We start from the raw sequence: 11,621 nt of genomic DNA, 5'->3' as shown, positions 1-11,621 counted from the left end.
ACAGTTTTACAAAAAACATATAATTGCTTTTGACATTGTCCAAGACGTCCACCTGTCTTAGCAACCATTTTTCTCCTCAACAATGGGTTGCTATCTTGGATAGTTACTTCTTTGACTTAAGGGTTGTAATTTTATGCAAAAGGATAGCAAAAAAAAAAAGAGCAGACTATTTCTTCTAATCCCCCTCTTTCTGGCTACATGTAAATTGACTCTCAAGAATAGTTGTAAAATCCTCCCAAAAATGAATACTAATCTTAGTTGAAATATTTCATCACTGTCTTCAAAAAATTTTGCCACTGCAGAGTTTGATATTCATTTTACTTTTGGCAGGAACTATTATGTTAAGCCCACTCATTCTATTGATATGTTATGCAACAACTTTTTTCTCAGCTTTTCAGCTCAAATTTGTTGCCGGGAGCACCCTGACACTCCTCTGGTGGAAGACAGTCATGCTGGTGACATGATCTGCCCTGAGTGTGGTGTTGTTGTGGGAGACAGGTGGGTCTTCAAATATAGCATATCTCTTTGTGAAGTTACAATTACTTATTTGTGCGTTAGACTGTGGTGCATTTTGTCTTTCGAAAAAAAAAATATAGTTCTTGTTACAGAAATCTCTATCAGAAACCTCTACCCACCCGAGGCTCATATTTTTAAGTTATTTATAATGGTAAGATAAAAGTGCCCTTAAGTGAAATGTTTGGAAATACTGTTGTGTTAACATTCAGTCCATCCAAAACGGAGCAGTGAAAGAATGTGGTGCTAATTTTCAATAGTGCTCTCAAGAGGATGTTGTGACCAACGAGAGCTTTCCTGGTGCTTGCATGGAGTTCTGTTTATTACTTCTCCCAATACAGTCAATCATGGGTCTGTATGTTCAACGAAAGTCCCATATGTCTATGACACAATCATGATACAAAAAATTGCAAGTACATTACGGTACACTAAAACATGTAAATACATTTCTTTTTTTATCAAGATTATTTGCTGGGGGTTTTTTGTGTTTTTTTTTTTAATACCCCAACAATTAAACATCATGCTTGGTTGCAATTTAATAATTAAATATGATTTGAATTTTAAAACTTTTTTTTGTGTGTTACGTTTTCAGAGTCATTGATGTTGGATCTGAGTGGAGAACGTTCAGTAATGAGAAAAGTACCAAAGATAACTCTCGTGTTGGAGCGGCAGAGGTTTGTGGGATAATTTTCCCAGGATTTGTTATCAGAGACGAGAGACCATGGCCATGTGTTTTTTTTGGGGGGGAGGGTTTTGGAGGGGGAATATGAAATAATTAGATTAGAGATCATTTTAGCTTACTTTCGAGAGGCATATTCGTGGTACGTAGCAGTTTGTTATGCAAGTGAACCATTTTGATGATAAATTGAACATTAGTTGGGCAGCGTAGTGGAATCAGGCTATCGTCAAAATAATCAGAGTGAAGAAACTTGCATTTTTCCACAGGTTGGTGAATTTTTATCAAATTTTTGTTTTTTGACTCAACACCTTATGCCCATTAAAGAACTCATTTCTGTGTGGATTTTTCTGAAAAGCGTTGATTAATGGCACAAAAATGTAAATTTTCATTTACCTCGGACTCTTATGCTGAGGAAATAACTAATCTTTGACGGCCATTTTATCTCTAATTTTACCTCTGAAAACTGGTGACCCCCACCTCCTTCTTTCGCAAATATCTTGTCTTGTATTCAAGATCAATGGATAATTTTGTCATCTATACAAAGACAAGTGAACAAGCTTTAAGATGATTCCAATAGCTCTACATGCCCAAAAATTGATGAGAGCCTGATTCCACCACGCTGCCTCACATTTATATTTTAATGTTCTCAATTCTTTAGGCATAATGGTGTTTGGATTTGTTTTTTTGGGTTTTTTTTCATCTTTACTTTTTATTTTTGGAAAAAAGCTGGATACACAACACAAGCCTTGCATCTAGACATGCATGTAACAGAAGAGTGTGTGAATTTATTAGTTTTCTCTCTTTTTCTCTACAGAATCCCTTGTTTGAAGGCAGCGACATGTCCACAATGATTGCTATTGGAACAGGCAGCGACAGTTTGAGAGATGAGTTTGGAAAGCCTATGTACAGAAACAGACGCACAGTAGGTTGACGTGGATTTGTGATTTCTTTCTTTTAAATCATTTGCTCGTCTTTTAAATTCGCAGTTATGTTAATCGTTCCCGATGATTAATAACATAAATCACCTTTAAAACTTGATGTTCAGTGTTGCTTATTTTATCTCTGTTGATGGAAAATAACTGATGAACTGTTAATTCATACATTCCGCTTTCGATGTTAGTCTGTTGATAATAAGATTAGAGCTTGGGCTTATTGATTTTCAGAAATGTGTATGCTACATAAGTATTGGTGTTCTGTACATAGCATGGAACAACCCATGTCTTTTTACCAGTGTTTGTGAATTATCAAGTCAAGCATGAGTTTATTGTTTTAATTCTGTATGTATTGAACCCCAAGTCTCTTAACTTTCATTTGTCTTGACTTAAACTTTTAAATAAGGCTCTGATGGGGGGGGGGGGGGGGTAACTGGACCTACAGAGCAGTAATTTAACACAGCTTACTTTGCATAATGCTGGTCAGATGACACTGCTTGCTGACCTGAATGCTGTAGATCCCCCTATCCCCACCCCCACCAACCGTTGATCGTGGGTATATCAGGTTAAATGTCTTTCACTTTTGAAAGGAGAGAATATTTCGTCGCTGCAGTCAAAACTGACAGCTTTTTTATCTTGACTCTGGCTCTTCATCACAACAGTTTAAATTATATTTTATACTAGCTTGGCCTCCTTTCGATGAAAGGAATGATCAGTGCATTAACATCAACTGAATATCATTGGTCTACTATCTTTACACTCTACTGGAATGGAGCAATAAATCTTGAGAGAAAAGACACATGTGTTTTCAAGTTGCCAAATATATAATAGATGCATAGATTGATTCTCTATTCTGTTTTCGTGGTTGTACACTCCAGAATTTCAAAGGTGTGGAATTAATGCGCTCTCATTGTGAACGGAAGCCTCACTTGTTCCCAATGGCGTCTAAGAAGACGGACTTTCTCAAGATTAGATCTAAACGAAACTAATGAAAAACTGAAAATTAAACTACAGTGACTTCAGACTCCTCAGTAAAACTGTGCATCCTTTAAATGATTCTGAAACACCGTTAATTTTTTCATATTCGAAAGTTTAGTGGTTCCGAAGTTTCAGGCGGCGAAAGTGACGGACTTTCACATATATAATATGTATAGATAACTGTTATAGGGTTTGGAACTTTGTTACGATGTGCTTGTTCAGGAGATATCTCATCTGTATTGAAATTGCAATAATTTAAAGTTTTGAAATGTTTTAATATTTTGCAGATGAATAGTTCAGACAGAGCATTGTTGACTGCATTCAGAGAGATTGGTCAGATGGCAGACAGACTGAATCTTCCCAAAATGTTGGTGGTAAGTATAGAAAGTTGATAATGTGAATTCTTTTCAATATCTACAATATTGTGCTCTTTCAGTAGTGCACCAATGTCAACTTTGATTAAAGAATTGACTTTCACCGCTGTTTGGGAAAAGACTGCAGGTGTAATTTCTAAAGGTTTTGGTTTTCAATTCTCATATGGGTAGCTTTGGTACCCTATGCAGCCTGATTAAAAAACAACAAGGAGCTGTTTCCATTACCGCTTGGTCTTTGATGGACTTTTGTGTTCATATTTACACTGCCAGGAGAGCTGAGGTCAGAGACTTGATGTCTATACTCTTATGTTTAGCCTAGATTTCAACATATTCATTTCACCTGTATGTGACGTATGGAGAAATGTTAAGATTGTGTGCGCTATAGATGGAGTTAATACTAGTGATAAGTTAATACGATGTTACTGCTCAGTCTGTGCAGGTGGACTTGTATGTCCGTGTTGTATTAGCCAGTGTGTAGAATCACAACATGGTGAATATTTTATGAATTTGAGGTTGAAAAAAAAGCCAGTAGTCAAAGAGTCATTTTGCATTGTAGAGAGAGAAAAGAAAAGGATTAGTTGTGGTTCCATTAACTCTCTTTTTTTCAAATGGAAGAGAGAACATTTATCTTGATGCTTTCTGGCATCAATGGTTTTGTCTTCTGACGTGCAGGGGTGAGCAAGTGATTGGAGGGGGCCATTGATTGGCCGTACCGCTTTCCTTTCCAGCTGTTGTTTCTGTCTGCCTGTCTTGCTTTTCCTCCTTGCTCTGAATTATTGTTATTGTGTTGGTGTACTTCTCTTTACCAGAACCCAGACTTTGGGGCAAGGGTGATTAAGTGGACTGGACTGGCAGGTTAATGGATTTATTGTGAAGTGATACAAGCTGTCTCTAGGATGGATGTATTTAATGTGTCTTTTACTAATATATTGATATGTAATAAAAATTGATTTCTCTTCACCAGGATCGAGCAAACACATTGTTCAAGCAGGTGCATGAAAGTAAAACGTTGAAGGGGCGCAGCAATGATGCTATTGTGTCTGCTTGCATGTACATTGCCTGCAGGCAGGAGGGAGTGCCCAGGACATTCAAAGGTAAGGTGGCATCGTGTGAATATGTGCTGTCGGCTCTTTATTTTTTTTCAGGTTCAGAAATCACTGTTTTTCTAGAGATCAGCAGTTTCAGCTCCAGGTCTTGTGTCATTATTGAGCTGAATTTACAAGTTATAAGCTATGTGCTCTGTATAATATACTGGGAAATTGTTTTACCATTGTGGGCGTTTTGTCACTTTGATATCGGGGATTTTAGAAACCTTTTTCTCCAATCCCCGTAAACATTTGCCTTGCTGAATGGGATATTGCAAACCTGGTATTTTTTAAATTGTTGATCAAATATTGATTTTTTGTGTGCATAGGTTGCTGTATGAAATTTTTTTAGCTATGTCGCAGATATATATGTTTTTTTCCCCTGTTAGGTTTCCCCTTTTTAGATAATGCATAACTAAAAAAAAGGAGTGTAAAGCTCAGGAGATGATTTTCATGTATGCCAGGGTATACTAGGGTTCAAAATACAGGATCACTTTGACATATGAATTTACTAACGAATAAATCGCCTCATGACTTTTTGAAGGGTGAAGCTTTGTAAAGAACAGCCCTGTTAGTCTTTTCGTACTTTTGATTTTCTCAATAGCCCAGATGTCTTAAGTATAATTTGACAACGAGAACATCACCCAGCACGTTCTATTGTGGATTTGTTGCTGAGTATTCATAAATCTTCACGTCCTCCTCCTTTCCTTAGAAATATGTGCAGTATCAAAGATCAGCAAGAAAGAAATTGGCCGTGTGTTCAAACTGATTCTGAAAAATCTGGAGACCAATGTGGAACTCATCACTACAGGAGATTTCATGGTGAGTTGTATAAGCAGATTGTCACACTGATTGGAACTAACGATTTAAACCAGTCTTTGCTAACCTGGGTGCTATCGCCGTCTAGTAGGCGATTTAGTAATTTTAATGGGAAGTGGGGAAATATGGTTCACATTGAATACAGCACACGTAATAATTCATCAACATAGCATAATTCACAATTTTACAATGGTTAGACAATCTTTCTAACATTCTAACATGTCAGAGCTGATCATCATTGTGCATCTCCCTATATTTTTTTGGCTAGAGGTATTGTGTCTTAACTGTAGAATGCACTTCATTGGAAACCCCCCGCCTCCCTGCGCTTTAAGATGCTATTGCCAATACAGTGGAACTCGGATTGAGCGTGATGAGATAGATTCCCTGTTTTTTTTCTTCTTTAAAATCAAATAAAAATAACCGGGATTCAACGAGCATATAAATCAGTGGGCTCGGATTCAACGAGGTCGCTACCAGGGTGAACAGCCCCTGCAGACATGGCTTTGTCATTTTTCTCCCAGAACGAACTTTATCTATTCCCGGAAACCACCCATTGCACCAGCATCGTGAACCATTGTTCTCTTACCCAATTGCATGCGACGAATCAGCTGCCTTTATTCATACCAACACATGCATTGTTGGCACGCACGTGTCTACTCTGGTGTGTGTCGGGGTCGGATGGGAGGCCTGCACACGTGTGGCTGTGTGCGTGGCGGGGAGGCGGGAGGGCACTAGCGGACCGGGCATTGAGCGTCGCAGATACAAACGCGTCACGGTCTTTTTTTCCCCTCGGCAACTGATCATTATTAAAATGATAAGCTAGTCTTGATGTAGATCTACGTAATGAATTGTGCGCTGGTCTATGGAATCAAAAGCTGCCATATGCTAGGCTCTACACAGCAACACAACTTTTTTTGCAAAATATTGAAATGACACAGGCGTGCGCATTTGAACTAATCGGTCTTTTTTTTTTACTCAGCTCGTGATATGCGGGCATTTCAAGCATTACATTACTTGCTCAATGCCTGTAATTATCTACACAAAACCTTGTGTTTGCTATAACGAACACTCGGATTCAACGAGATTTTAGGTCAGGCCCGGCGACCTCGTTGAATCCGAGTTCCACTGTATATTCTTTACATTTTTGTGAGCCTGTTCTCATTATCCAGTAAGCAGCGGGAGCCTTGGTGACTCGTCTGTTATTACCGTAGTCTTGTACAGAAGAAAAGCTTTCAACACCATAGTATGGTTCAAATAGGACAGATGTGCTGACAACAGTCTTGTTCCTTTCCTCAGTCTCGGTTTTGTTCCAATCTGGGTCTGCCATCATCAGTGCAGAAAGCTGCAACACACATTGCCAGGAAAGCTGTGGAAATGGATTTGGTCCCAGGGTAAGTTTGTCTTTTTTTTTTGCTGAAGTATCGATAAGGGTTAATTTAAGGGTAACCTTTAACCCATCTCTCCTCCCCCCCCCCCCCCCCAAAAAAAAAAAAAAGATTAGTTTTCATTGGTGCTGTTAAACGAGGCCCAGAGTGTGAAGCCTGCCAGTGCAAGATGTGTGGGCAGAGAATGAGTGAAGTGGTGCAAAGATGTACAGAAATATTGTTATAGACTGTAACCATGTTCCTATTGCTTGGTCCCTTTTGCTGAGAGTGGCTCCTTTCTTGAATTGATGTCTTTGATGGGAGAGTACAGACAAGGCCATTGTTCATATGGTCATAGTTGTGAGAACCTAATCTGGTTGTAAAGAATATTTACCATATGAGTTCTTTTACTCTTTTTTAAAAATATTCTTCTTTTTTCTTTTTTTTGGCTTGTTTTATGAATAAGCGGATCAGTTCTTGCGTTACATATTTTTAGATATTGGTTTTTATCTCGTTTTCTATGTCCTTTGACCACAGATTAACCAACCTATGGCAACTATTCATTCTTGCTGTGCTTATATATTCTGGTTGCTTACTGGTCCTGTTTTTCACTCATGTGTTACCTTGTTCTCAGGCGAAGCCCCATCTCAGTGGCAGCTGCTGCTATCTACATGGCCTCACAAGCTTCAGATGATAAGAAAACGCCCAAAGGTATGTTAACAAACCATAGATGTGTTGTTTGTGTCATTTTCTTTTGGAGTTAAATGGAGTGTATTGAAGTCAGCAAAGTTAGTTCAAGGTGAAGTCGTATTGGAGAATTGACCATGGCAGAGTGAAAGAAGCGGGAGGGTAAGTGAAAGAAGTGGGAGGGTAAGTGAAAGAAGCGGGAGGGTAAGTGAAAGAAGCGGGAGGGTAAGTGAAAGAAGCGGGAGGGTAAGTGAAAGAAGCGGGAGGGTAAGTGAAAGAAGCGGGAGGGCTCCCCAGTGGAGGAAAAGCAACTGTGCCTGGCAGAGGTGGATAGATTGACTTATACAATGAATGTAAAAAACCCAAATCTGCAAACCAAAGCGAATATGGACTCAATGCACCTGTCAACATGTTATACAGGGCATTATTCATAAATAATTTTAACTCAGTTGTTCAACTTTCTTTACCCTCCGCAGTATAAACTGAAGTTCGTACGTAGCCAAATTGTAGCCTACTTAACGATAAGATTTCCTCGTCCCTTGCGTGTGCTGGACTGTATTTGTAAACATTGTTCATCATTTTTTTTATTGCTATTGTGGTTCCTTTCTGCTGGGATATTGTATCTATCCTTCTCAGGCTGATTGGCCTGATAGATATGGTCAAAAGCCAGCTTCCTAAATGGTCTAAATTGTGTCAATGGGGTCTAAAAACACTGACAGTAAATACACAATTAAAAAAAAATTTACTTTCGTTCAGTTGGTTAGGAACTTGTCCAACACATGGAATTTCCTTCTTCGAATCTGAGTGAGGTCTACATTTTTTGTTGTTGACTGTCCTGAAATGCTTCTGTGGTGCCACGGATGGTTAGAGGATGCCATTGTTAGGTCCTACTTGTTAAGTTTCCCTCTGTTGTTTCTATATATGTCTGCCTTACCTTTTCCCCCAGCTCTGAACGATCATTATTGTGATGAAGTTCTTCTCTTTACTCAAAGATATTCCTTTGTGCCTGAACTGTAAAAGATGAGTAACTGAACCTGTATTTCCTCCCACCCCACAGAAATTGGAGATATAGCCGGCGTGGCGGAGGTGACCATCCGACAGTCCTACAAATCCATGATTCCCAAAGCTGCCGAGCTGTTCCCAGCAGACTTCAACTTCAGCACCCCGATTGATTCTCTACCTCTCAACTAACTCTCCTGCCGACTGTCTCATCATCATGTGTGACTGTGTTGTACTTGAGAAGCACTGCGTTATTTTTGTTATTTGAGTCACGACACGGTGGAATCGGGCACTCGTCAATTTTTGAGGATATGGAGCTATGCGTATCATCTTACTTAAAGTTTGTTCATTTGCTTTGAATAGAAATCAAAATATTAATGACTAAAGGAGGTGGAGGGCGCCTGGTGTCAGAGGCAAAATTAGTGAGAAAATGGCCACCAAAGTTTTGGTGTTCTCGGCAACCGCAAATTTTTATTTTTTGTGCCTTTTATTAATGATTTTCAGTAAAGTCCACAAAGAAATGTGATTTTAAATGGACATCATTTAACCCTATCCGTAGGCCCTGGGGTCAGTTTGTACCCCCGGGGTTGTATTCTTCACATTTTAAATACTTTTAGTATGAAGATCTCTTTGAAACTTTAAGTATTTCACAAAAATTGATTTTGACAGATTGCTATGCAAAGCGTATGGATTGGATTAACGATTAATTTTCCTCTTTGAAAGTGGTGGCACAGAGTTCCCCACTTCTTGTGTATACGATAGTAAAACACGACATACAGATAGGGTTACGGTGTGGAGCATCCCTCCCCCCGCCCCAAAACAAAACAAAAAAAGTTGATAAAAATTGCCAGACGGGGGAAAATGTCAGTTTCATCAATTTCATTGATTTGATAAGTGCCTGATTTCACCACAATGCAACACATTTTCATTCATCTCTTTTGTATTTTCTGCTACTCAGCCATTCTCATTATTTATGTTGTGAGTCATCTTTGACTTGTGATCTGTATCATTTCTCACTTTTATGTCAAAAAAATTGACCAGGGTTGGGTAGGCAAAGTCATTTTTGGGACTCTGAAAGTATCTGGAAAATGCTGCAGTGTATTGGTGGTGGTTTTAGTTTTAGTCTTTTTTCAAAGTTTGCAGACCATTTGAACAAATTTTGAGCTTTTGAAAAAAGACGTGCTTTTGACTTTTTAGTTATTGGTGTTTCTTTTCATATTTATTAGAAGTGAAAAGTGATGTTTAATGTCTTAAAACCTGTTGTCTCATATTTGTGCATTAAAGTCTATAAATTTGTCTCAAAAGGTGCCCTGAGATAGAGAATGTTTAGAAAATTTACTGAGAAAATAGATCTTACTATATCAGTCTGTACTTTGCCCATGTTTAATTGTTTCAAAGAGAAAAGATTGAATGCACTGTAAATTTGAAACGGAATGTTTGCTTTTCATATATTTATACTTTCACACCAGTGTTGATTGAAAAGTCTTATGGGGTAAAAGGAAGATGTGGTTAATTTTTTTTATCTTCTGATATTGTGATGTGTTTCAAACCCTGAATTTGGGGAAATAAAGCTTTCATCAGAGAGTGCTTATGTTCACATAGTTTTTTTTTGTTGTGCCCTACTATACTATAGTCTATAGTGAAGAAGTCTAGTAGACCTTATGCAGTTGCGAGTGCCGTAAAACTCATACAAAAAAAAAGAAATAAAAATTTTTTAAATTTTTTCTGTACTGAATTCTCTTTTCACTTTATGAATCCTGGCTATTTTTTAGCAGGCTGACCACCCTGGCCTGGTCACTTTGTACAGTATACAAAATTCATAATCACTGAACTAGTACTAGTAGAGACTTGGAATTGGTTACGTCTGTAGTCGGGTGGTTAGGCTACCCGACTGGTAATCAGGAGTAGGAAGCTGTGAGTTCAGAGGCTTGAGGCTCAGCCTGGTCCAAGTTTGCATCCTTGGAGAAGGCATTTTACAAGGATACTCCCATGTTTTGGCTGGGTCCTATCAGAGATAGAAATTAGGTTTGGAGGACTCGCCTGTTAATAACTTTTACAGTGTTACAAGAGGCATTAATGTAAACAATTTATTAATTTAGCAAACATATGATTGGTGGGTGGTTGGCGTGTGCTCTGGTGTGGTTTGCTTCTTCTTTCCTATGAAACATCTATCATCCTTTTCTCCCCTTCTTTTTTATGTATGTTACTCTCTTGTAACACCTCTAATCTTCTGGCGGTCATATGACCTTATGCAGTTGCGAGCGCCGTAAAACCTCTACTAAAACTAAACTAAAACATATGATTTAAAAGTGACGCAGTATGGAAACTGTTCATAATCTTTTTGACAAACCAAACTTATGTTTCGAAGTTTCAATGTTTATTTTTGGGAATTAAATTTAAAAATTGTCTTCTTGATTATCAAGATTCAGTAGGCCTACATTTGGATTTGGAAAACTGAGTGAAAATTAAGGTTGTTGCAGAGACATTAGACAATCCAGTTTTATCTCATTGAATAAATAAAAAGAAAAATTAATTTTATTATTTTTATTAAATGGAGGCTCTTTGTAAGTTCCTTCTTCGTTTTTTTGTTTTTGTTTTTGTTTTTGTATTTAGGCTTATCTACTCTTCTTGACTTCATGGAAGTTTGAGGTAGAGTATGCCAAATGTAGATGTACCTGGTGGTAGTTGTAGGCCTACTGGGTTTGATTCTAGAGTCTACACTTTCATGCTGCAACAGGATTTTGTTCTGATTTTCTGGCACCATGGTGTTTTCACCTTCTTCACCATAATATTCAAGATGAAATAAAGTGCTGGAACATTACAAGTAGGCTACACCATAATTGTAGAAGTAGACGCAGTTGTATAAGTTTATATTAACATTAACATCTCTTTCAACATTGCATTTAATGCAAGGCAAAGTTATTTAAAGTTGGGTAACCTCTGAATTTCACGCTAATACAATGTATAACTATAATAACACAAATTTATCAATACTACTGATCTCCAATAGGACCTAGCCAAGTGGGTGGGGAGCCTTGAAAACTTCCCAAACAATCTGAAGTTGAAGTTCAGCATCTTTGGCTATTAATATTATTATTGCTTCACATACTCCACAGTCAAGAAAGATAGCAATTGAGTTAACATAACAACAGCACATCTGATTGCGACTGGAAAACTGGTGTCTGTTTGCA

General features: G+C 38.0%; 1 protein-coding gene across 3 annotated transcripts in view; it reads left to right on the top strand.

The window, feature by feature from the left end:
* The window catches only part of LOC101846632 (transcription initiation factor IIB), a gene marked incomplete at its 3' end in the record, with an annotated part of 19,007 nt that extends 10,089 nt beyond the window's left edge, over positions 1 to 8,918 (top strand). For all 3 annotated transcript variants that reach the window (XM_005092774.3, XM_005092773.3, XM_035968345.1), the window contains 9 exon segments: positions 391 to 498; positions 1,106 to 1,187; positions 2,007 to 2,114; positions 3,390 to 3,476; positions 4,441 to 4,570; positions 5,274 to 5,383; positions 6,677 to 6,771; positions 7,379 to 7,455; positions 8,489 to 8,918. In XM_005092774.3, coding sequence (XP_005092831.1) covers positions 391 to 498; positions 1,106 to 1,187; positions 2,007 to 2,114; positions 3,390 to 3,476; positions 4,441 to 4,570; positions 5,274 to 5,383; positions 6,677 to 6,771; positions 7,379 to 7,455; positions 8,489 to 8,622 — 931 coding nt within the window.
* Between the last annotated feature and the right edge of the window lie 2,703 nt (positions 8,919 to 11,621).

This window comes from Aplysia californica, unplaced genomic scaffold, assembly GCF_000002075.1.
Source record: "Aplysia californica isolate F4 #8 unplaced genomic scaffold, AplCal3.0 scaffold00052, whole genome shotgun sequence".
Lineage (NCBI taxonomy): Eukaryota > Metazoa > Mollusca > Gastropoda > Aplysiida > Aplysiidae > Aplysia > Aplysia californica.
Note: the sequence above shows the minus strand (reverse complement) of the source record. Positions and strands in the feature narration are given on the sequence as shown.